At 34.2% G+C, this 26,725-nt stretch overlaps 2 protein-coding genes across 4 annotated transcripts; both read right to left on the bottom strand.

The window, feature by feature from the left end:
* Window positions 1–829: 829 nt before the first annotated feature.
* LOC130810111 (protein S-acyltransferase 8-like) lies at window positions 830–7,653 on the bottom strand. Of its 2 annotated transcripts, XM_057676061.1 has the most exons (5): window positions 7,126–7,653; window positions 4,137–4,328; window positions 3,144–3,446; window positions 2,820–3,053; window positions 830–1,673 (listed from the first exon to the last, which is right to left on the bottom strand). In XM_057676061.1, exons 1-5 carry the CDS (start codon window positions 7,168–7,170, stop codon window positions 1,194–1,196), a joined length of 1,254 nt encoding a protein of 417 aa, XP_057532044.1. In that variant the 5' UTR covers window positions 7,171–7,653; the 3' UTR covers window positions 830–1,193. The 2 variants fall into 2 exon arrangements, with proteins under 2 accessions (XP_057532044.1, XP_057532045.1); XM_057676062.1 differs by lacking the exon at window positions 4,137–4,328 and having other exon boundaries at window positions 7,126–7,613.
* Window positions 7,654–9,567: 1,914 nt separating this feature from the next.
* On the bottom strand, window positions 9,568–25,078 carry LOC130810110 (5'-3' exoribonuclease 3). 2 transcript variants are annotated; one of them, XM_057676059.1, is made up of 23 exons: window positions 24,713–25,078; window positions 23,313–23,415; window positions 23,151–23,227; window positions 22,880–23,071; window positions 22,666–22,785; window positions 22,511–22,573; window positions 22,262–22,414; window positions 21,899–22,063; window positions 20,906–20,983; window positions 20,721–20,807; window positions 19,337–19,603; window positions 19,096–19,191; window positions 17,934–18,029; window positions 14,810–14,880; window positions 14,159–14,287; window positions 14,007–14,083; window positions 13,328–13,368; window positions 13,167–13,241; window positions 12,922–13,079; window positions 11,596–11,712; window positions 11,434–11,509; window positions 10,527–10,705; window positions 9,568–10,419 (listed from the first exon to the last, which is right to left on the bottom strand). In XM_057676059.1, the coding sequence occupies exons 1-23, from the start codon at window positions 24,914–24,916 to the stop codon at window positions 9,825–9,827; spliced, it is 3,219 nt and encodes a 1,072-aa protein (XP_057532042.1). In that variant the 5' UTR covers window positions 24,917–25,078; the 3' UTR covers window positions 9,568–9,824. The 2 variants fall into 2 exon arrangements, with proteins under 2 accessions (XP_057532042.1, XP_057532043.1); XM_057676060.1 differs by having other exon boundaries at window positions 11,596–11,700.
* Window positions 25,079–26,725: the final 1,647 nt, after the last annotated feature.

The following is a 26,725-nucleotide window of genomic DNA, read 5'->3' as shown; positions in this document are numbered from 1 at the left end:
ATATTGACAAATTCAGATACCGAAGAATAATTACTTCTATATAAAATGACCTAAACCAAACCCTATTTTCCTAAAAGTTTGTAGGAGATGAATATAGCTAAATTTACCTACCCTTGAGTTGGCAATGGTTCTTCTCCCCATGCATGATTTCATGTATTATTTATGTGTAGTTTTTAGAGCCTATTTTGAATTTTTTTAAGGTAAAAGCCATTCTTCTAATGTAGATAGACCATATGAAAATGACCCTAATATGAAGATTAAATGAACATGCCAAATATGACAATCATAATTTGTATCATGTTCAATTATGACCCTTAATCAATGACATGTCTTTTGGTTTTCAAGCCCAACTTAAACTTAGTTTATAATTTGTTTTTTGGCTAGCTTATTAGTTAATTTCCCAAATTTCTATCATAAAAGATTAGCATACGTACATATTGTCATAATATAAAGATAAAAGCTTAATGGGTAATAATGGTCCAAATGCTTCGTGATTGTCATAAGCATACTTTTGTAAAAGACCATTTCTCAATGAGATGACCTTAAATATTCTCATAATTTGTAGTTAGTAAATTAGTTGGTTAATCTATATGTAAAGCGCATCTTACACAGCAATACCATCTCATACAACAATTTATAATAATAATAATTATACAATAAATGGGTAAGATATTAAGTGTCCACAAGCTATAATATATTCTATATATTGATAAATACATTCAAAATTACATGACTTCTTTAACCAAAAATGACTTCCAAATTGAATTCAAATAATTAATATTTCACCGAGGGCCTACTAATTTTGAGCGAGCCTAAAAATCATTACGAATTGAAAAAGATAGCAAAATTTTAGAAAAAACCGATTCAATCACAAACAGCAAAAGAGAGAAGAATGCGTGGAGATGGCAAAGTGCATACCAGTTACAAAATAAATCATCCTACAAGTTTGTATTTACAGAAGGCATAACCAGCAAGGCTGATACAAAATCCAAATAAACGCCAAAGACCGCGTCTAAACTATTTCTTTTTCGAGCTCGAGCTCGACCTATTCAATACTATTTCAGATGATGTCAAAAAAGCCAATCAATAAGATGAAATCCTCAAGTGAGAAGAATGTGTTACCAACGACGCCAAAACGAATTTCAACTTCCAGAGATCAAATGTACAAAATAATTCCATTTGAAGTAGTATTTTCATCCCTCATGGACATGGGCATCTTTTGTTGAGATATCGGATCGGATTTCAAAGTTCCTGCTTCTGCCCCGGCTAGAATGTCGGATATCTGCACGGATTGTCTGAGTGTGATAGTCCGAGCCCACGTAAGAGTCGGTTTCTGAACTGTTATGAAGCAAGTTGCTTCCTCTACTCCGTATATCGTCCTCGATGTCTTCGATGTTATGGCATTGTGAAATCTTAAGCAGATCTCCCCCAAGGTCTAAATCATTATGTACCTTGGTACGCTGGTCACCCGAATCATCCATGATTTCAATTTCATTTTCGGGGGTGGTACGCAGGGGTGGTGTTTGTTGTACCTCTTCCTGAGCATAAGCCCGAAAATTGTTTCTTGATGGTTTAATACTAGTGCAGAACACTTCACCATAATTGTTAGCACAGCCTCGGTTGTAGACGTTGAGCCTGCTGTCAGTTCTGTACCGGAAGTTCTCATATGTTGTCTGATGGAAAAAATAAAAATACATCAGCCAAAAAGAAACAGACCCATTGGGGAAATAAATCAGACATTATACGCTTATTTGGACTGAGTTATATTAGTTAATGACTGCAACGCAACAACGAAAATACACTACAAATAGTGCAACAACAGCTTTCTCATTCGAGCCTTCACTGACAGGTTATCAGGAATCAAGATAAGGAGAGCTACTCGCCAAGAGGATAAATGTAATAAAACAGCCTATGTAAATTCACAATGAACCAATTTGTTCCCATAAGATAACTGCAAATCCTCATTCAGTAGGGATATTCTAAAACAAATCAATTAAATCGATTTAAAATTGGTAAGAGAAAAATGAATGCTTTGTTCACTACACACAGCGCACTAAACAAAATGTTCTATTATCCCAATGCCATTAAGAACTCCCGGTCCCACGTACACTTCCAACAAGACAGGATTTTAAAGATCAAATGTACGCAACCTTACCCTTGCAATGATGAGGTTTTTTACATAAGCTTTTATAGAAATGATGGAGAAGAAATCATGAACGGATAAAATAATAAAATAAAGGGTTATTTGGATACTTTGTGCACTTGATCCCAGGTGGAGAAGACAAATTTACTGTGCAATGACGCCTGATGAGAGTTATAGAAAAAGGGGGTCAGGATGGGGAAGGCATGAATTAGTTATATACCAGAATCAAACTCGTTACCTTCTTATCTCACAAACAGCAGGTCCATTCAGTTTTTCGTGCTACTACGAAAACCGACATTATCTAAATGAATAGGAAGCATCGGATTAAAACTTCCAAGAAATATTCATTTTTTTATCCTTCGACAATATATATCCTAAACCCAACCAAATGTTTTGTAGAGCAAAAGGGTCACCACTGACACCCTTATTCTTCGACTGTATTTAGATTTTTGTTTAATAAAGAATTACAGTCAGCATAGGTATATCAAATTCTTTTCATATGTTCTTTGTGGATATTGCAGATAGCTTCCATAGCAAACTCCAATAGTTCATACAACTATTGAGACAGGGCATGGTTGGCAACATGAAGAAGGTATTGGTCAATTAGAAAAAAAAAAAAGGACAACATCAAGGAAACTATGAAGACATAATAAAAATTAAAAAATACAATACGAACCTGATTTGTGCCGATAAGGTACATATGAAATCCAGTGAGTCCACCAACGAACCACAAAGATATGAAACAATAAGCCATGAGTATTACTGATGCTGGTGAATCTTTCATGGCCCTCCAAACTGTATAATGGTTGTCATTCATCAGAACCTTCATATAGAAGGCAGAAATGGCAAACACATAAATGCACAGTAGAGTGGCTGAAGACACAAAAAGAAAAAAATAGCGGTAGTTGCGCTGCATGATAAACAAAATAGAGTTAAAATATGAATATGGTGACTACAAATCAGAGCATAACAAGTAACATACTACAACAAATTATATTACCACTCCAATACACTGACCAACCCAAGGGCAATGGTGGTCAAAGCGCTCCACACAGTTGTTGCATATTGAGCAATGAGAGCAGCGGGGTGGGCGATATAGCATACATGTATCACAATATTTTACCCTCACTGGAATTCCATTAACCATAACTTCTTTTGTCCGAGGAAACTGAAGACCTGGTGTTTGTCTTCCACCAGTCTCAACTACTGAAGAGTCGTAACGAAACTCTTCCTCTGGTGGATGTGAATTACGTGGTACAATTCCCGGATCTCTTGTTGACGTGCGCAATAAAAGGGCCAATACCTTTCAAAAGGAAATAAAGATGAAAAGAGTTAGGATCACCTAGTATGGAACAAAGTCCAATCTGATGCAGTAAACAATAGAATAGACTATACGTAACACATTCAAGATCCATAGTACATTAGTACTAAATTTCTAAATGGTGGAAATAGTAATGAAATTATAATATAGTTTTGCTTAAAAAAACTATTTGACAAGGTATATGATCATGCTTGTCCTACTCTAATCATTATTTTCTTCACAAAACCCAAATCCATCCATTACAATTTGAAAAATGTAGCATTAGGTGGTCATTGAAATTACGAAAAATTGAGAGTGAGATCTCTACTGCCAAGGGAATGATGTAACTCAATTTATGAAAATTTAAACTAAAATTCATTTCCATTACCACCATTTAAAAGTAATAACTGAACCAAACGCCCCCTTAGGGTAAATGAGAGAGTACAGTACCCTAAGGCAACCTCATGAATAAAAAGCAAAATTCAAGCATAAAAAAGAATTCCACGAGAATTTGGTTAGTAAATTTCAAAAGTGAAGACTCTCGCCCATCTTAGACAAGATGTTAGCAATCATATATTGAATGGCAAATAAGATTTCAACCAAGGATTCAAGGACCAAGGCAACATGTCGAAGTTAAAAATTTACAAAATTGAACACATTAGACAAGAAAAACATTCATTGGATCCGTCTTACATAAATGGTAAAAACAATGGCCACCACCAAGATTGCATATCCAGCATTATATGAAACAAATTGATGAGCATGACGAAGATGCCAAGCTACAAATATACAGAAGATAACAACTGGAACAGTGATCAACAGTATGGTGGCAAGTACTGACTTAGCATCGGGACCCAATATTATGCGACCACCCAAAAGAAATTTCTGCAAGTGTCAACAGGAGTCATTATGAAACTAATACAGTAATAACATGTCAGTGTAACTGTTGTAAACATAATTTAGAACCAAGAATCACAAAGTATATAAAAAATTAAATCAGCAATTAATTTTGTTTTCCCTTTGTTTTTTGGGTGGGAAAGGGACAGTGAAAAAGGTCCTAAGATTAGAGGGGAAGGAAGAATATGAAAATATCATCATTCAACAAAATTCCAAATTTCTTTGGCAGAAAGTGTGTAGCCAAACATGATACAAAACAATTCCAAGCCCAAATCCTGATCATGTTAATTCTAAAGCATACCCATACAAAATTTTATTGACAGTTATATTGTCTCTTATCAAGTACAAAGGACACACATGACACAACAAATGCATATTCATTGTACCCTTAGTCCCTTCCAGACTGCTTGAATGATGACGTCAACTTCAAATTCTCAACCTTGAAATGCCTTGTCTATATTATAAATATTTTATTTTTCAATAATTATTTCAATTCCACCGCCATAAAGCTAAAAAAAGAAACCTAAGACAACAAGAAGTAACTTTCATTTTAGAGAATGAAGGTTGTGATTAAGGAGCAGTGATGAGTAGCATTTTCCACTTCAGCTTTATAAAGTTTGAAAAACATAGATAGACACCATAACAATTATTTGACCACTAGGTATTATGACGTAGTGATAAGTACACTTCTAAAGCCTCATAGTGATAAGTATGTAAGAGTTTCTAGGTTGTTGCTAAAAGTAATGCGACACATTGCCCAAATACGAAGTCAAATGAGATGGGACTTTCCTCTTCTCCTCCCACCCTCGAGTAGATGCAAGCGTTGCTAGCTCATCGCTAGCTCATCGACTGCTCCCAGCGCTTCACATCTATTGTAAGTGGTGTCAAAGGAGCAAAGCTTTTTAAGGTTTAAGGGATCAAAGGCCAAGGAAAATAATAGATTTAAGCTAAAGTTGGCATCTTAAATTACTTGGAGTTGATAGATGTTATGAATGTAAGATTAACATCCTTAGTCAAAGTGCATAAGTAATGAGGTTAAGGAATTTAAAAGGGAGTAAGATATGTAAATTTGGTAGTTTAGGCAGATAAGAAGAGAAATAGAATTGTCATTATGATAGATGAATGGATACCAATGATGTTGTAGAGGTGTGTTGAAAACGAGTTATGAGAGAAATAAAGTTTAATTTGAATTTTCTACGAGCATTACCATGTACTACTTAACACAAGTATACAAAGCGTGAAAACCATTTGGTAACTTATGTAGAGGAATAAATACAACCTAAATTGATTATTTCTGGACTAAAAGAAATTATATAGAAAGTTGCCTAAACTATAAGTCACACTACGTGATTGTGTAGTCACCCAATACAAACTCTTAGTCCTCAATGTTTGTATGCAATCAATTTCATTCAAAAATAGAATCCCAAGACAAGGATGGTTCTAGGTTGATTGGACAAGTATGGATGACCCGCATTCAACTTGGACAAAGATTATTGCTTATTTGGCTTAAGGCATTCTAGGAATAGCAAAGGGCAATGTAGTAGTGAAAAAAGACACGAAGGGATGTAATGAAGAAGTAAGCATCACAACAAAGAGAATGGAAGGATGATATTCAGCTTTGCGAAAATGTTATGGTGAGGAGAACACTGCAAAACACAAGGAATCCAAAACCAAAACCAAGAGTGATTTTTAAGACAAAGTTATAAGTGTATGATTAGGTATACAATAAGTTGGACTTGATAGAAAGATCTTTAAAAGATGGTCATATTCCAAAAGGAAATTAAAGGAGATCTTAGTAGGGTGGAGTACTAAATATTAATATGAAACAATTAAACATTCTTTTCCAAGCTCAAGAGAAACTTTGACAAGGCATTCAACGGATGTCAAGGGGGCACAACATGAGACATCTTGATGGAACTAGTTGAAGAAAACAGGGAATTTTCTAGAAGAAAAAAGTAGAAGTGGAAGTGACTTGAAAATGTTTGGTAGGACTATTTGGCTAACTACTTCAACAAAACATAGAGAACAAATAAGATGCCAAAAGACTCGAACACAAACACTATGATATACATCTACAAAACCAAAGTCATGCTCAAGATTGGTCTAACTATTGGGGGAAATAAACTTATTAGTCACACCATTAAGCTGTGGAAAAGGATAATGATGAAACAGAAACAAAAAGTAGAACATGTTAACTTGTAGCCTCGGCAGCTTAGCGCCATCAATAACTTGGCCATAATGCATTTTCCCTTCATTAGTTAAAATCATGGATTTAAATCTTCACTGCAACACCATATCAAAATTCTAACTAACCGTCTGACCAACACCCTTGATTCTAACACTTTTGCAAGTTCAATCTTCAGGCTATTCCTAACCAACATTACCAAATCATCCCAAAATCCTAAAATTTCCGCAAAATTCTCCCATTAAATACCCTTAATTGCCCCATATAATGGAATCCTTCACCTAAACAATAGTTGTTCTCACAATTTCATGCAAAAATAGAAAGATCTAGTAACACTACTAGTCCAAATTTAGAAACCCTAGAATCCTAGTTCCAAATCAAAACCGTAGCGTTACCCAAATATTCATGAAAAATATGCAGAGAGGAATAAGGAAAAACCCACCTCAGTAGTAACAAAAGAACATAAGAATCAGTAAGTTTTCACTATAGCATGCCATAAAACGCCTTAAATTCAATATACCAACAGAAAACGCTAATGAAAGAGCAGTGTAAACACAAAATAAAAGCGCTAAAAACCAACGAAAAGTAAGAAATTCTCACATTACTACCCTTCCAAACTTGATAAACACGCTTTTCCTTTTCCATGAGAAATTAAGAAATTGTGAACAAATTCTCTGCTATGCAGGTATAGAATCAAAAACTTGGAAGTTGAAATCACACATTTTAAACATCCCATAATCTCCTCTCCATTTCACCAATCTTTGAAAAATACTCGGGAGAAAAACGATCGGAGAGAAAAAGGAGGAAGAACAGATGTGGGTATGATCTGAAAATGGCAGTTTGAAAAAGGGAAAATCAAAGTAAAGGGTTTGGGTTTGTGGGTAGAGATTACTGCTTCTGCAAATTGCAAATTGAAACTAAAAAATTAGAAATTGGAAATTGGAAATTCTTTTCTTCTCAGTGAAAATTCATCAAATACAGAATTTTCTTATTTTCATCCTATATGGAAATTCCACACTTTTGCCCTCCTTCACCAATAGAGAATTGATGTTTTTAATAAAGGCCTAACAACATCCATGTTTGGAAGTGGTTTTTTTTCATTACTTTATTAAATTCAAAATTCAAATTATGGAAAATTTGGGTTATAGTTAAGCACATATATTGGTAAAACTTTTTATAATGGATGGATTTGAAAGTTAAAATTAATTCAAATATCACACATTCTTGTGAAAGACTATTCGGCCCAATATATATTTTTTGAAATATTGTAAGTATGCATTAAAAATAATATAAATAGGCATTTAAGATATTATAAATAGGTATTAAGAATACGGTAAGAAGGCATTAAAAATAATGTAAGTAGGCATTAAATTTTACTGAATGAACGATTGTATTTCTTGAGTTGAGTGAAAAGTATAAATATAATATTACTGATTAATTTAGTATTGACTTTAAAATAAAATTGAAAAACTTGAACCATTTTCTTGAAGAATATATTCCTATTAAACTAATGGAATGAAGCATGATAAAAGTTATATTTTTAAGAGCACTTAGTCTTTTGAGAGACCGTATCTTTGAGAGACGTATCTCAAGTCCAGCCAATTAAAGATTAATGCTTTCTTACCGTATTCTTCATGTCGATTTATATTATTCTTAATGCTTACTTATCATTTTTTTAATGCCTACTTTCAATATCTTAAATGTATACTTACATCATTCTTAATGCCTACTTACGATATTTTAAAAAATATATAATAGGCCGGCCAATTAGAAATGATCTTTAAAAATATCCGTCTCTCACAAGAATTTATGTTTTAAGAAACTAATCATAATTGAACTCTTCACTTCGTTTATACTGCACTGCATCACCATCACTCATCTTTCCCCATTAAATTGAACTTGTAATTCTCCTTTATACAGTAGGATTCGAAAAATTAAAACAAATAAGTAAAAAAATATATAAAAAGTCACATAATAGGCAACTTTTGAAAATATATTTTAAAATAAGTACTTTTTTTCCATAACACAGGTTCAGGCGAACAAAGAAGCTTGGTCAAAAAAGTTAAGGTCTTTGTTCGCCGTTACATTTTGACCAAGCTTCTTTAATCGCTGTTACAACGAATAATTACAACAATAAAATTTTAATTGCTATTTTTTTTGGGTCAAAGCTAATTTGTAGACTTTTAATTACTAACTTCTCTATTTTATTTCCTAAAAATTTGGGGTGATTTAAAGTGCCCAGTTATATTAATTAAAACCTAAAATTAATTTCCCTATTTTATTTCCTAAAAAATTGTGAAAGTTGATAATAGTGGATTAAGGGTGATTTTATTCAATTATAGAAAGTTGATAACCATAGCTTTTTAATAATTAAAAGCATAAAAATTTTAAATTTTTAATTGCTACGTATTTTTTAATTAAAACCTAAAATTAATTTCCCTATTTTATTTCCTAAAATATTGAAAAATTTGATAATAATGGGATTAAAGGTGATTTTATTCAATTATAGAAAGTTGATAACCATAAAATAGGAAAGTTAATAATTAAAAGTCTATAAATTAGCTTTGTAAAATTAACATGACCCAAAAAAATAGCAAGTGAAATTAGAATTATAATTGTTTACCGTTAATAATAGCAAACAAAGAAACTTGGTTAAAATCTTTATTCGCTGTTACTAATAGCGGACAAATACCTTGACTTTTTTGACCAAGTTTTTTTTGTTCGCTATTAGTAATAGCAAATAACCCCAAACCTGTGCTATAGAAAAAGAGTACTTACTCTGGAAAATATTTTCAAAAATTGTTTATTATTCGACTTTTTTATATTTTTTTGCTATTTGTTTCAAATTTTCGTAGGATTCAAGTTGAGTTGAAGCCATAATATGATGGCCTGATATTTACCAGTTCGCACTCACTAAGTACAATGTCCTATGAATGCCTACAATCAAAGTATTCGGATAACCACTCAAAAAACTATTATACGGGCCAGCCCTGTCTTTGTCGTAGCCCGACCATCATGCACATAATGATTTTGGAACAGATCTTCGAAGAAAGATAGTTCAATTGCAATAATTGTTGGAAATTTGGGAAAAACTGGATGAATGGTAAAAAGTTACTATTTCTATTGCCAGGAGTGGCACAACTACAAGCATATTACAATACAACTTCTATAGGAAAAATGGGCCTATATAAAAACATTACATAAATAAGCAGCTGAAAGAATGCTAGAGCTCTACCATCTGAAACTGCATAATTTACAGATCATTACCTGAGTCACCTTCTCAGGATCAAGCGATTTTACTATCGGCCACGGTTATTTGACGGTGGCCTATGATTTTGTCCTCTATTGAATGTGGAGAAACGGTTGCCTCCTTGTTGGGAATTATTACCATATCCTCTACCAGCATTTTGGGATTGTGGACGTCCACCCCACTGATTATAACCACCTACTCCGTAACTTTGACCACCCTGATGCCCACTATAACCACTTGGTTGATGGTATGCTTGAGGTGCAACAGGAGCTGCCGGTCCAGCGGGTGGGTGGCGCGGAGGCCCATTGTGCTGATAGTATCCTTGAGGAGGTGCTGACATATGACTTCTTTGATTTTGATAGTTGGGCCTTCCATACGGTTGGTGGGAAACAGGTGCCGTGTATGGCCGACTCGGATGGATTTGTTCCACAGCTGGAGGACGCTGATATCCACCAACCGGATAAGACCCAGTAGGCGGCGTCATCCTTCCATAATCTTGACCATAGTGATCCGGATCATAAGATGAAGATCTGCCATATTGCCCGTATCCCTTCTGATCTGGTCTCATTTGTAAGCTATTAATAACCAGCCGATGGGCTGCCTCTCCGAGCTGACGACCAGATATGGTTCCAGGGGGGGGTGGCCTGGATAAATCACACAGAAATAAGAATATGAAAGCTTCATTGCTAACACCACAAGTCCAATTTTTCATATCAAAGATCAAACTCCTACAAAAAATTGTGAAGTATACCTTCCATTATCCATACGTCTTCCATTATAATTATGTTGTTTTCCATCATCATTATGTCGTCTTCCATTATCATCATGCCGTCTACCATTGCCATTATGTCGCCTTCCATTATCATTATATCTTCCTCGATTATCCTCATGCCATAGGACTGGCTCTTTCAAATCTCCCATCGAGACAATCTGCAACAAAATTCACAAGCCATTTATGTAAAAGAAATTCATCCAATGCAAACCAAGGAAAAAGCTGTTTTTCTGCATCGAACAAGAGATTTTAGGTTTTGTGATTTGAACAGAACAAGTATCATCCGAGTTCTTTTAGTTTTCACCAACATTGTGTTGCATTCCCCAATTTTTCGCCTAATGGAAAGCATTGTTCAAAATTCTAGCACCAAGTTATCTATATACAAGGAAATCTTTGGCGACCTCTTTCAATTAATCAAATTTGATAATAAAATCACAAAATTCCTTCCACCACATAACACTTATGTTTAGTACAGATGAAAAAATCTCTTTTGCCTCCTTTGTTATCATAGAAGAAGATTTGTGAGAATATAAAAGATGACTACGGGACAGGAATGTTTTATTCTGGGATCATCCTAACATGTACAAGTCATGTGAACAAGGAAACGGAAATCCCGGCTGCTTCTTCTCACGAAGGATGGCAATTATGGTGGCTAAGTTCGATCATTTGTATAAAAATGATTATGAGATGGACGGAGACATAGAGTATTTGATTTTACTCTTCTCAACAAAATAAGATAAAACACACTACAACATTACTCCAACAGCTTTTGATATTACAGTAGTTTATGCAGCAAGAATACATATTCCAAGCATAAAAACTGAAGCAAAACATGGAAGCAGCAACAAAGACTAACCAAAATGCAAGGGGAAATTGCAAATGTTACCTTCGCTGGAAATTTCACCCCAGGAGGTGGTCGTGAAATATGTTTGTGATAATCTGGGAGTTTGTATATTGCGCATCTGCATGGAAACCACAAACATGAACATTAAAACAGTATGGTCACATCACCAGACTTCTCACTACAGAATTGGACGATTTATCTCACATGACTTGATTGTCAACAATATCTTCCATTCCACCAATCGGAGACTTGAAAATAGGAGGGCAAGGGTCTCCAGCACAAAGGCAAATGTAACCATTCATTCCCCCACTGCAAGTAGACCTAAATCATATCAGAAAATGTGCAAATTTATCTCAAAACTTATTAAGCACAGATAAAAGCAAGATTTAATGGAAGTTTGAAGCATGATACAAGGCACAAGAAAGAAATGTCTCAAGCTGAACAGCCCGATGTAGACCTAGACACTGAAGCCAAACCCAAGCAATAATAACCTGATAAATTATACCTTACTGATGCTCAAAGAAAAAGAGGATGATACACCAGGAGCAAAGGCCCACAAAAAGCACAATTACTCTAATTTGCACTTTTTGCCATAGAATTAAAGACAGACATAATGCCCAACCAGATACATCTAGCTTCTACAGGTCTACATTATACGATGGATATTACAGAGGTACAGAACACTTCACATTAGCCTCGAACACATGGTTAACATCAACTACTATGCACTTCACCAATCAACAATTTAGTTGCAAGCGAAAATTCATAGGCACATAAAGTTCTTAGTCAAGATCTCCAAGTACAATAACTATAGAAGTGATGATCATCTGCAACATACATGCTCAGCAACAGCCACCAGGAAAGACCATGGAAAAAACCGCGGTCGCAGATGCGTTTGCAGAATTGGTCGTGATTTTGCGGAAAACGGCTATAATGGAGTAATGACACGCATAGCAACCGATGCAGTGTAAATTTTTGAAAATAAAACACATAGGGAGTTTTTAACTTATAATTGCATTTTAGTTGTCTACTATTATAATGCAATAATATGTTCATAGTCACTTCATAGCTATTATAATTGCACTATATGAGGTAATAATAGTGGAAGATTAACTTTTTAGTTAATTATTTTGTTCTAAATAAAATTGTGAATAACTATAATTTAAGTGATCTTAATAATCAAAGATAATTAATAAAATTTTAACGAGTGGAAGACCGGACATTACACAGTCAACGCAGCGTTTTGACTGTTAAAATTCATGCACCGTTATACAATGGGCTTTAATGTCACGACAAATCTCAAATAAGTTGCATAACGGGAACTACGTAACATAACAGAAGATTTTTCTTCCATGAGAAGACAACATGATTTATAAAATCAAATACGAATGGCATGCATAATCAATATGACTAGTGCTTCCAAATTACTGAGTTTGACATTCAGTATTTAGAAGGGCCAAAGAATTTATAATCTAGCACAAAATACACAAACACCTTTCTGGAATTCTGTCTCAAATAATCCTCACAAACCTGGCCTTGGGATCAAGTTTTTCTTTGACTTGTAACCGTTCTGCCTCATTCATTTGTTTACAACGATCATCAAGAGAAAAAATGTAAGGGGACAGTGGATGAGATACTGCTATAAACAGCATGTCAGACATGATACTATTCCTTCCCTTTTCTTCTGCCTAAAAGAACATAACAGATTGTTGTTAGTCAATATTGACAAGACTGTAAAACCCCACCAGGTCATCAAAGTCACTTTTAGCAGATACCGTTAAAGTATGTTCCACTTTTGCAATCTCAGCAAGCAGGCGGGTTTCATCAATAAAAGGCAACTTTGCAATACCCTGTAACGTGCCATGCAAAGTTAATACAGTAAAAGCATATATACATGTAGTGCAAATAAAAAGGGTTCCAACTCAAAAAGGAAAACCTGCCAAGAGTAACGCTTCCCATTCATGTCAACTTCAAAGTCTGAAAGAACACAAAACTGATCGTCAACAGCCTAATTTTGTTTGCTATTACAAAGCTGACTAAAAACAGTCTAAATTGATTTCTTTCTTAACTTGTGTCATTTACCACCCATCAATAGCATCAAACCCTAGTAAATACTTTCTCAAAAAAACAGCAGATTTTTTTATCTCAGGCCAGTAAAAGAAAATATACCCGTCACATTTTTCATTAACTGGACAAAGAGAGGGTTAAAGTACACATCCCTATGACCTATCTTACGTACGATCATGTCTCCAAAAAGACTCGCAATGCTTTAGTTCCAGTTTACATAGGCCACCCCATACCCAGAGCATACACTTAATTCTCTTCATTTGTTTGGTGCCCACAAAGGCCTGATCAACCCACACCACAAAGGGAATGTGGAAGCTAGAATGATGCAACTAAAATTCAAAATATTATGCTGTCAAGTAAAGGAAATTTTTACTGCACTCATGAAAACTTACAAATTAGCAAGATTTGTATTTAATAATTAACAAAAGGTATTAGAATACTACAAGTCTACAAACACAGAAATTAAATCTCCAACCTTTTCTAGTTTCAAATAAAAACACTTTTTCATGTCTCAAATATTGGATCCTCATCCTTCAAAATATGCATACCTGTGGGGTAAAAATCAATAATTGGAGAAGTAGGATCATACATCAACTTCCTGTAATGTTCTGGAAGTGCATGGGAACTGCAAGTAATCATTTTTAGACATTCAGTGCCCTATATTTAGTAATTAAAAGAAACATATAGTAGCAAGCACAACCTTGCAGCTGGAAAAACACCCATAAGTTGATCAAATGGCTTGAAGGGTGAACCTAGCTCAAAATTGATATCTAAGCTTGCAATGTCCTTGATATCAGAAGCAAAAGGAGCATAATGATAAGGATAAAACCTGGAAAAATATAATAAGGGTTAGAAAAGAAAACTAAAGAAAACATCTGCAATCAAAACAAAGCAAAATTATACTATTTAAAAAACTTAAGATTTCAATATAAGGCGAACACCCACCTCAATAATAAGGACAAGAAAAATGCGATTGCATAATCAAAGAAATAGAGAAATAAGCAGTCACAGATAAAAATCAACATGATCTCTGTGCCATAGAAGCCTCAATCATTACTTAATTATCAAATTGACTTGACACAAGATATTTCTGTCTGTATTCATACAAGCAGGACTTGCCAAGACAGAAGTTGAATGGGATGAAACAAATTAATTTCAATATTTTAAAAAACAACTTGAACACTAAACTTCTAGGAGGTGAACATCCCAATAAAAACTTTCACACGCCAAAATAAGACTAAGTAATACACTAAGGACAGGTTTCTAGTGAAGTGGATCGCTGTACTAAAGTTTAACAGCACTGAGCTGAATTAGACAAGAATCCAAACAACTTTGGAACATACAAACTCACCACTGCCATGAGCAGACACCTTCATAATAATAATGCATAACCCAGCACAAGCCTTCGGTGTACTTCAGGACCTGGAAATGAAACATCATCAATCTTGAAGTTCAGAAACTCAAAAGAACTAAGCAACACAGAAAGAGGAATTACTTCCATAAAACATCCCATGAAAAAATAATTATGTCTAATCCATGTAAGAATGGATTCTTAAATGTATATAAATATTCTGGTCTCCGATGATTGGTAAATGTCTATGCTCTGGACATTGTGGACACAGCTGCATCCTTAACTCATTACGTAAAAGTAACATATTAAAACAACAGCATCGCACTTGTAACACAGAAAAATAAGTATCTCTTGGTCTCTAACTCACCCATTCACAGCGCATCCACATCTCCACTCCCTCTCCTTTCCCATACTACCTACCCATATAAGCTTGCCCCCTAGTTAACTGTCTATACAGTACCTTAATTGAAAATTACCAGAAAGTCCAGCTAAGTGTCAACTCTCTCTCTCTCTAACCCCTTCCCTCACCCCTCTCTCTCTTAAAGAAATCTCTCTCCGGTCTCTTAATCTTCTCTCTCACTTTCTCTTAGACATTTCTCTCCAGCTATGCATAAATATCCACTAGTCTTGGCAATTCCATCAGCAGATTGTATCATTCTATGGCATCAGTTGAAAAAACCAACTTCGGTAAAATTGTAGTTCCCAAAAGTTTCCATTAGATGATAACAATTAGAAATATACACCTTCCAAAAAAAATGAAGAGCTATAGAAAGTTCAAATGGCTAGATGGAGGCAGAACAGAAGATTGAGAAACTAACAGAAATTGAAGTGTACCTGAGATCCATGGTCTGAGGACAGGATCATTCATTCTCACCGATTGCTTACCTCCACAACAATGTCAAAGCTTTAGTCCTAAAATATTGGATCGGCTCAACCAACAACCATTTATAGCGGGAACAAAAATGGATAAGCAATAGATAAGCCTATTTCTTGATGAAGGCAGATACTAGTTGTTCCTCTCTTGCGAAAAAACTTTATGTTCTTTTACAATCATTGTTCTTAATTACCAAGTAAGAAGGTACAATTTTACACTTTTCATACAAAGTCGAATACTTGACTTTTCCAAGTTCTTTCCTAGATTTCTACTTAGAGACAATAAGGAATAGGCATTTGAATGATTCACGGGCAAGGACAATTTCATATGCAACAATAGTTACACCCTCCAGCTTTCATAAGCGAATCTATATATCCAACTTGATATAGAGAAAAAAGATAAATGCATGATTCGCATCGATTTGTAGAAAGTGTATGACAAAGTACTGAAGACAAAGTATTAAAAAAAAAGTACTTAGGTGGATTATGAGAAAGAAAAGTATATCAGCATAGTCTAGGATATGTACGAAGAGGCACAAACCAATATTAAGACATATGGAGGAGCAACATTAGGCCATATCACATATTCAGTTTCCTTATTTTGGAGAGCCAGCTCTTGGCTCTCCACAGTCCACAGAGAGCTCTCAGAAATACACAAAAGATTCAAGAACCATTGTTGGGCAAGAAATATATCTCCAAATTATCTCTCCTTATATAGCCTTTGGGAGATCCAGTAGGACATTCCCATTGTTCATGCTCCAATGGCTATCTTGAACTTAAATCAAAGGAAAAAGAAAATTCAAATAAGAGTTGATAAGGGGCAATTAGTTCCAAATGAACTCTATTAAGTAATGATAATACAGATAAGATCAGCTCAAACGTTTAAGTGAGATAAGTATGCAAGCTGTAAAGATCACAACCTTAACTTAAATTAGTCGGGAGCATAGTTACCCGGATTGTGGACAAAGACACAATCAACGAGCCAGATTGCTCGTCCTGGATCAGGGGTCAAAGGCGACTAAAACGCTCAAAGGTCTGTTCCATGGTAGAAGAGAAAATGAAAAGAGGGAAGAACATGTCCTTTCTCATTTTTACTTTTTAATTTGTTTTGAACATGCAAAAAACCTAACCTTTACTGTCTGGTTTTCTGGAGTATGTGCAGAGTAGGTACTATTTAGGTTAAATGTTTACTTTGTAAGCCTGAGATGTGAACCTACTTTTACTACTTTGCCACCAAAATTTACATGCTGTCCTTTCTTATTCCTCTTCTTTTGTTTTCTTTTTCCTCTACTTTTTTCTTCCTCTTATTTTCTCTTGATTTTTTCCACTTCTGCCTTCTTTCAAATCTCAATAATTTTAATCAAAACTTAAATATAATACTAAAATTTAATTGTACTCATCGTTCCGGAGTAAATTAAAGTAGTGTTATGTGTACCCATTGCTACCCAACGTCCCGAACCGTATTGTGTTTGTGGTAACAATTGTTTTGTGTACCACAAGCATGAGTAAGATTCAGATTTCAGGGCATTCTATTGTGAAAAATACATATGCATTATTCTGATTGTTGAAGAGCAACTTTTACGAATCGTGGTACTTACAATAATCAGCACCCTACTGTTTCCAAGAAAATCAATCTATGTATTATAGCTTAAATTCCATTACTTGAAAACATGCACTGGATATTCAAAAAGCAGTAAACATACATCTACCAATTTGCCTCAGCAGGCTGTAAACACAAAGGTAACACGTGGCTAAAAAAACATTTATATTAACAAAAAAACATTGGATAAAGAAAGTGATCTATTCTTAAATGCACAATTAAATTTTCCTACAACTCTAACCACCATCCCTAATAAAAAAAGAAACAAACCATCTTGTATGAGACCGTCTCACCGTGAGACGGGTCCATACAAAAGGCACATTAGTAAAAAACATAGAAAAAAAGGAAAAAACAATGAGAACTGAATTCTCACTAGTAAAGGAAGTCGTTTTTTATAATAATTTAGGCTAATTCAATTAAAGTCATCTCATGGTGAGATGGTCTCAATAGAGAATTAGTGAACAAGAAAAGAATGAAATTCGATCAAGAAAATAACCAGAAGCAGAATAATTCTACCAAGAATCATTATACTAAAGATGACACCATACAATAAATAAGCCCCGAACATAATTAAGAAAGCATTGCTATATGATATCTGTAAGCGAACAAGAAATCTCAAATACTAGAAATGTTTCAAAATAAGCAACTTACAACATCTTTGCGAATGCTTTCCATCTCCTCCAGAGATTTTACAGAAAACTTCTCTTCATAATACCTCTCCTTCCACCCAGGCTCCCCCAATTTAATCTGATAATGCAATATAGAACATTCACTTCATTATGGAAACATTTAAGTCCTCAAACTGGACAATGGATCAGCAATAGGCTAATCTCTTTTGATCACTTTTTGTTATCTAGCATGGCAAAATACAGTAGTCTGAATTGACGACAATTTATCTTGGATATTACAGATTCAATATCCCTAAAATAGAAAGATTTCAGAGGAACTCTATGTGACAGTGAAAAATCTAGTGAACCAAAATGGAAACAATGAGATACTTTTAATAGTTTGAGAAAAAGAACAGCTTCAGACAGTGTCTACAAGGCATTACCAAACAGTTTCCTCATATAAACAGAATTAATCTAGAATGACTATCCTAACTCTTCTACTGAACTAAAACTTTTCAGGCCTGTTTTTCCGACTAAAAGCATTTACCATTAAGAAGCGAAAGACAAGTGTTTTCAACCACATTGAAATGCATCGAAAAGGTAAGAGACATTCCAGAAATGAAAATATTGGAAACACACAAGGAAACCGTAGAGTTTTTTGTGTAATCGTGTTTCCGGCCAAAACAATACTCACATCACCAAGTAAACTCCCCCCTATGATCTTTCTCTCCATCGATGGAAACAAATAAACTTTGCTATTTGTAAGTGAACGATAGCTTGATAGGCACGATCATTGACCATATTTAGTCTATAGAGCTTATCTTACAAAATAGGCCTGCTTGGAGGTTGAAGGATTATCATCAGGGGGAATATTATTATAATAAATAGGGATTATTATCAGGGGCATACATGTAACTAAGCATGGCATGTCACATCAAGACTAACAACAAAGGAGGATTAAATTACATATACAGATTTAGTATAAGCACAAAAGAGAGTTTTATTAGCAATTAAGGTTGAAGGATTATTATGTAATACAAAGAAGATTCAAATTGGCAATGAAAGATACTATAGAGAACAGTTTGCTTTATGCTTAGAAATACAAAGAGAGAATAGAGAGTGCACCATTTGAGATCATACATGATACAAACTAATAGGAAGAAGCCTTTAGGAAGAAAAAAAGTAGATAAAAAATCAGTAGAAACCTTATCCTCTTCCCTATTATCTGAGTTAAAAGCGTCTGACTTTTCACGAATGGACTCCTTAAGCTTTGCTTTCAACTCTTCTTTGTTTTCATATTCCTGAAGAAACAAAAGGAAAATGCTTTTATTTCAACAATTCTAGAGATAGTTTAAATCAAACTGTGCAGCTCTTAATGTGAAGAGTACAAGAAAAGAATGCCCTTGAAAAAAAGTGTAAACATTTATCCCATATAGATCAACATACGTCATCTTCAAGACCGTTCTCAGCCTGAACAATAGCAGCACCGATACTTGCTGCAGTAGACACACGTGCGACTTTATGAGGCTTTGACGTTGCTTTTTCTGAACTCCCACCAGGCCCCTTCTGAAAGGGTGAAGGTGAAGGGGCTGAAGCCAGGCGAGAACCATGAAATCGTGAAACAGGAACCAAGGACTCAGGCTCAACTAGAGGCTGCGCGTCATCTCCTCTTTTGGCCTGTGACTTTTCTCTTTTTATCCTATCTGCTTGTCGCTTAAATAAACAAAAAACACATAAGAACATATTAACTCTTAAATACACGCTTCCCAATCCCACCTAAAACTTTCTCATATGACACGACAACATGAATGAAATGCACTCAACATGAATGAAATGCACTGAACATTATTAGAAATGCAAGCGGCCAGTCAAGAAGGGAGAATGAAGGGAGGACAGAGAAATTATTTGTACTTTCTCTCCTCTCTACGTTTTTTTCTATCTTCTCTGTTTTTCACATATGTGTTGACATCTGTTTTCCTAATTCTTCTATTGTCCCCTCCCTCACATCCTACCTTAATTTTGCTTCTTTTCTTTTTCACCACTCAATCAATTTATTTTAGTTTTATCCCTTCTATTGCAGCCTTCTAGAGTTTCGAATTAATTTCGTCAGGCCTAAAGATTTATAGTTCTTTGATTTCAGATTAGAATGGCAATCATTATATCATGTGCACTTTTTTTATGTGAAGTTGAATGATATTTTCTATCAAAGATCAATCGGAAACAACTTTTGTCAATATTATCACTAACAAGGATAATGAAAAGTTGTTGCTTTTGTAGCCGTTTAGGACTTCAGTTTAGTAATTGAACTTGGGACCAAAACAGTTTATCTTGGAACATCTGTCTATTTGAAAACCTCACCTCAATGATATTGTTTAATATGGCATATCCTTGTATCAAAATCCAAAAGTATTTCTCTCATATTCTAAAATTTTGGAAATATCATAATAGATCCTCCAATCAGCAACCATGTGCAATTATCATAACCAAGTTGCCCATAACAACCAAGATCACAGTGCTTTGGCAATTATAGCAACACTCAATTTATAACAACCACGGCTCTTGTTTGATTAATCCAAAAGGAACAAATTGTTTAGTAAGAAGGAACGATGAAAATTGAAAGGAAACGTATCAAAATGCATTGCTAGCTTACAAAAACGACTCATTTTCCAGGAAATTGAAAATGGAAGAAATGCCCTATAATGTATGTTTTTCACTTCCCTTCAAAAATCAGAGTAAGTCATCAGAAAGAACAAATAAAAGAATGATTTAATCTAACAATTCGGCATCAACAATCAGCCACAAATATGTTTATAGAGAGGGGAAAACTAACTTGGTGTAAACGAGCTCTTTTCTGAAAAATTTGGTCTTCATATGATCCGACAGCTTGAATGAAATACTCAACTTTGCTTAAGTTAGGCTGCACATACATAGAGAACAAAATTTATTAAACATTCTACCAATGCACGATTTTATTTTCGGACAGGCCCAAATAAAAGCACTCAATCAACAAGATACCTTGCTCCCATCAGTTAGATACCCGCCTAATGCATGAAACTCCTTCTTATACACAGCAATCAGCAAGTTTATTGCACCCTAAATTACAGAAGAAATAAATTGAAAATTAGAGACCCAAAATAAGATACACAATTATGTTCTAGTATTAAACCAACATCATCGCTCATATCAATCCATAAACCACAAATAAAAATTATGTCAACTCATACATTTTACAAACTATTTGTTCACAATTATCAAGTATAAGATCCTAATTTGGATTGGTCAATACACATAGGATTGGGATTTGGGAGGTAACCAATTTTATTCCATTCCCTCTGTTATCCCCATTGTCCCCTTCTTAGCATGATAGTTTTTGATCAAACCAAACCCCAAAAAAAAGAACTATTTTTCATTGCATTTTCCATCAGAACCTATATTCATGGAAAACTGTTTATGAAGAATGGTTTTTGTCAAACCATATAGCCACTAGAATATGACAAGAACTCCAAAGGAGTAAATATAATTTGTACTTTGACGAAAAAAAATGTTAGAAAGTTGTATCACATCGCAAAGTTTGAAACAAAAGATTTTGAACACTTCACCCACAGACAAGAAATGTTTTCTATCTTAGAATAAACAAAAAAGAAGATAATTTGAATACCAGGTTATCAAAGAAGTATTCATTAATAATTTAAAATTTATGTGTATGTATGTGTAAAGTAACCTTTACTTTGAAAAGAAATTTGTCGGCAAAAGGTAGCTTTCTTGTAGGATTGGAAGACTCATATGGTTTAAAAACAAGATCTCATAATTCTATGCAATAAAAATCAAGTTAATTAGATCCTACTTCCTATCAAAATTTACTAAAGGTCCAACTTGTTTGATCAACATTTAAACAGAAGATCATAAAATATTTAAACCGCAACCAAAATAATGACTATGATTGCTCTCAGAAAATCTGCAGGATTCAGACTATGCTATTGCACAATAAGAGAAAGATTGTATACTCACCTCGCGAATTTCCAATGTGGGCATGTGCGGTAAGAAGTCATTGCCCACAAAAAAGCAAATGAAGATAAAGTCATCAACAATGCGCTCAAAATCAATCTTACAAGGAGGGTTAGGAATCCTCATCTCGTGTTCCAAATATTCCCTCAACGTCCACACATTCAGGAACTACAAAAAAGCTCCAAGTTATGAAGAACAAGAAATCAAAAACCAAAAATGAGCTGACTGCTTACTTGTAGTAAACACTAATTCGTCTTTCCCTATATTTGCCTCACTCTTTGCAAGTAAGCACGCACATCCAATTTGTGGGAAGGAAAAACTAGAAGTGCAGAGTAGTTTATCATAATACAATAGATGATGACAAACCTGAAAAGGCTTTTTGAGCACAGCAGCATCGTCACCACCTTTCTCATCAAACTCACCAGCTTTCCTCTTGGCCTTGCCTTCACAAGCAGCTGCTAAATGGCCAACTTGACCACACAGAAAGCACTTATCTTGCTGTCCAGCGACAAATACAACCTGCATTGATCATAAAATAATCTTTTTTAGAGCAATCACCACAAAATAAATAAAAACGAGGGAAACAAATACTAAATGTATGAATGCAAAACAAACCTCTCTGAGGATTGAGAAATGAACTTCATGGGTAGCAAGAGCCAACATAATTAAATCTGCATCCTGTCACACCACATTAAGATTAACAAAGCAATTGTAATTAAGGATATTAGAAACAGATTTCTGACAACAGTATGCGCTGCAAGAGATAATACCAGTCCATAAAGACAATGGCGTGTATTTGGATCATAACCAGGAAGATTCCTTTGAAGACGTATATATGACATAATCTTGTGTTCCCCTTCCCCAGGTACGTTTGCATCAGATAATATAACCTTTATATCATCAGCAATAAAAAGAATAAAAATCCAATTACCAAAAAAATACACAATGATCAAACGAAAAAAACATTGCCAATTAGAAGATTACCTTAACAGATTTCCACCCAGGGTCATTATTAATTCTCATGTGTACATAATACTGTAACGCGATAGACAATACTGCCATGAACTCTGTTCCAGGAGTAATAATATTGGAGTCAAAAGTTTGTGACACCTCTTTTGGAGGAAGCTTTTTTCCCTCCAGTTCGAATTCTTGACGTAACCGTTCTTCTTCAGCAGCCTAAATAAAACCCAAAAAATGAGAAGACGATGGATTTTACGTGAAAATCCTGAAAAACCACATATATCAAATTACATACAGCATCTTCTGCATCTTTGGCTGCCCTGAAACGCCTAGAACGCTGCTGATTCATCTTGGCTCTTGGAGCAACACCATCTGAAACCAGTTCTTGTGTTTAGTGTGAGTCTGATGCATAATGGGAATAATAATAATACTATTTTTGAAAAACCAATAAACCCACCAATTGCCATGTATAGAAGCTTTCTAGGACGAACCATATTAAAAAGCCTGTCAATGTAATCAAACACATTCTGAAACACCTCATCAAATGTTGCTGGAGAAGGCTGCATAAATGACATGAAGGATTTAGCATAAAGTAAAAAAATGAGTAGTGCCAACAGAGGCAATACACAACTAAAATTTACAAGACCACAACAGAACAAGAGGTAAGTTCTACAAAATTTATATTGAAAGTCAGAAGCGTGAAATCATCTATTTCTGATTTCCCAATTAAAAATACCCACTTTAAAAAATGGACAAGAATGTAAACATTGAAAACAGAAAAAACAGGTGACATACAAAAAAGAGCTGCATAAAGTTTTAAGACATCATCACGAAAAATCTTTGAGCTTTCATAAATCCAATAGAATTTTCATCACGGCTAAACATTTTTTCAAAAACGGACCAAGAATATGACGGTCAACATTATTATTTGTACGCCTTCATATCATGTCCAACTGTCCATGATTATGATCTTCTTTTAATACAGTAACCAAAAAATATACACGTCTACAAAAGCCTTTATAACAGCAGCCTGACTATACAAGTTGAGAAGAAATACCGAAATCCCAATTGAGCTGAACAATCATCATTCATCAATATGGACTAAGCTTGCTAGAAGAGATACCCAAACATCCTAGGTGAGCATCTCATCCCTACCTAAATTATCATTCACGGGTTAAAACCTACCACAGCCCTCCATCCTATTCCAAGTTGTTTGTATCTCACCCAAGATTAAGCAAGTCTCCTAGCCTCTCACAAACATCTAATGTTTAGTCTCTTAGTATGAAAAAGTGGGAAACATACTAGGTGCCTTCATAGGGCTATGAGAAGCAATTCCTCAAAAATGGGTTACTCAAAGAGTCTTCTAGCAACCTCATAGCACCTCTTGGTCATAGCTTCTGAAGAAGCTCATTCGAAGCGGGCACACACTAACCTTAACTAGTCAAATAAAACAAGTTAATCTCCTTACCACACCCTCGATCTCGGTAATTTTAAAATAGAAAGCTTCCTAAAAAAGCTACTGATGCCATATATAGTGCAACAACAGTATCAAAAACTTAATCCCATATAACAACAGTATCAAAAAAGTTATCTCAAACAGAGAGGATCGGCTGCGTGAATCAAAGTTCAAATCCTGTAAAATACTGTTGACAAACAATCGAAAAATCCTTATAAATAAACAAGTATACTCCTTGGCGGCTAGGCTTAAAAATTGGTTCAGAAAATTTAGCACACGCAAAATAAATCATCAATAACGAAAAGCAAAGCAATCCAATCCGCTCAAAAAGAAAAATACCAACAACAAATGAAAAAGGAAAAACTTCAAACAAATTTTAGAAAAGATAACAAATAGAATACCCGGTCTTCAGGATGAAAGCAAGGATGAATAATCCCATTCATATCAAGATAAAGATTATCATACTCGATATTATTAGGATTAGGTTTACTGGTATCAATAGGAATCTTAACTCCATCAATCTCAACTTCTTCTTCCTCAATAACATCAACAATAATCATAGGATACTTCTCCGCTAACCAGCGGTAAAACGCCGGAACTCCCATTTCAGCAAAACTGTAGTGGAGGAGCTGAAAACAGAGAAAACCCTAATTAGGTTTTTGGTTTTCCAGGAAGGAAGAAATCGCTGCCTCCAGAAATGAGAAAAAAGGAATGGAGGCGGGTATGAATGGACAATTTTAACCTCCCGCGCGCCGCTTTGATTGGATGTGATATTTCTTGTACGGCTCTGATGCCGTAAGAAGTGACATATTTATGGATTCTTTTTGTTTCTCATTTTTGTTTTATTTTTATGCCTTTGTTTTTTATCTTTTATTTTGAACTAATATAGAAATTTGTGCAATAGACGAATTTATTTATATGAAATATTATATATGAAAGTAACTTCAAAGAATAATTCAAGAACATATTATCGTGATTAAGTTTATCGAATACATTATTTTTAAATCAAAAATTAAATACTGATTGTTTAAAAAATTATTTATAGAATACATAATTTTTTCATTCAAAACTATCAAATTCTAGGTTAGGCATATAAAATTGCCATAAAAAAATTATATAAATATTTTTCCTAATTTAGCTTCAATTTACAAAAATCAAATTCTAAATTAGACTAATATTGTCATTAATCAACTACTCTTATTATCCACTAAAATTGTGGAGGCTTCTCAAGAATGATATTTGTCATTTTCCAATATTTTTATTAACATGTATTTACAAAAATCAAAATCTAAATTAGACAAATATTGTCATTAATCAAATATTATCCACTAAAATTGTCAAGGCTTTTTAAAAATGACATTTGTCATTTTTCAACATTTTTATAAATATATATATGATTATAGAATACGTTCGGTAAATATATATATATACCTTATAAGTTGGCTATTTATTTATATTCTTAAAAGTTAGCTCTATTAAGTATATGTAAAAGCAAAATGTCGCTTATTTTACACTCCTCGATTATAAAGAATTTATCCTGTTTTTAGTCAATGTTATTGAATTTTATTGAATTTGCCTAGTTCTTATTTTTGGCCATCATCAACGTTAATCCATTAATCCTCATCTCAACTACACTTTTAACATTTATTTTCATTACATTTGCGTATTTATCTCATTTCTCTATAAACCAATGCCTTTACTTATTTTTCTTAATTTATCATATTAACCCTTTATTTCTTTGACCAAAAAATGTATGGCTATTTAAATTACTCATACTGAATTCTCTAAATGGCATTGAGAAAATGATCCTAAAATGGCATCAGGAACCACGCTTAATAATTGTATGGCATTCTCCAATGCTAAGATCTCAAGGTTGCATACCTCTGACTCTTTTTCTCTCACTAGATTTACTACTGAAAGACGGAGGAATATATCACAAACAATGGTATGTAATACCATTTGTAAGACTATTTGCGACAAAATTCTACACTTATGTCTCATTTTGCAGTATCTATAACATCTCGGCTAATTGGACCGCCGGTGTCTATCCATGAAGACTATAAATTGACCCCATAAACCAACACAAATCCTTTCAGCGCACTTTGCCGTCACTCGATGAAAAAGCTACTTTTGGGTTTATTAAAAAGAGTACTCTTGTGAGAGACCGTCTCTCGATGAAATGACAAAAAAAGTCTATGAGCTAATAATTGTAAGAAAAATTATCATGAATAATACAAAGTTTCAATGATTTCCCAACAATAATATCAATTTTTAATTAAACATAAATAATATCAACTTAGAAGGGTGCTAGCCTAAAATAATAGAAGTACAAAATTTTGTTTAACTATGAATTTACCTTTGTTTTTTTATCAAATATTCTCTAAACAAAAGTTAGTATTATTTTAGGTAAACGC

The sequence above is a fragment of the Amaranthus tricolor genome, chromosome 4 (assembly GCF_026212465.1).
Source record: "Amaranthus tricolor cultivar Red isolate AtriRed21 chromosome 4, ASM2621246v1, whole genome shotgun sequence".
Lineage (NCBI taxonomy): Eukaryota > Viridiplantae > Streptophyta > Magnoliopsida > Caryophyllales > Amaranthaceae > Amaranthus > Amaranthus tricolor.
Note: the sequence above shows the minus strand (reverse complement) of the source record. Positions and strands in the feature narration are given on the sequence as shown.

Excerpts from the sequence above, each read along its gene's own strand:
- LOC130810111 (XM_057676061.1), bottom strand. The coding sequence starts at position 7,170 with ATGGAAAAGGAAAAGCGTGTTTATCAAGTTTGGAAGGGTAGTAAT. Across the intron at positions 3,054-3,143 it reads TTGGTCAGTGTATTGGAGTG|CGCAACTACCGCTATTTTTT; the intron begins GTAATATAATTT and ends TTTATCATGCAG. Across the intron at positions 1,674-2,819 it reads ACCTTATCGGCACAAATCAG|ACAACATATGAGAACTTCCG; the intron begins GTTCGTATTGTA and ends TTTTTCCATCAG.
- LOC130810110 (XM_057676059.1), bottom strand. The coding sequence starts at position 24,916 with ATGGGAGTTCCGGCGTTTTACCGCTGGTTAGCGGAGAAGTATCCTATG. Across the intron at positions 23,416-24,712 it reads GCTTTCATCCTGAAGACCGG|CCTTCTCCAGCAACATTTGA; the intron begins GTATTCTATTTG and ends TCATTTATGCAG. Across the intron at positions 19,604-20,720 it reads AAAGAGCTCGTTTACACCAA|CGACAAGCAGATAGGATAAA; the intron begins GTTAGTTTTCCC and ends TGTTTATTTAAG.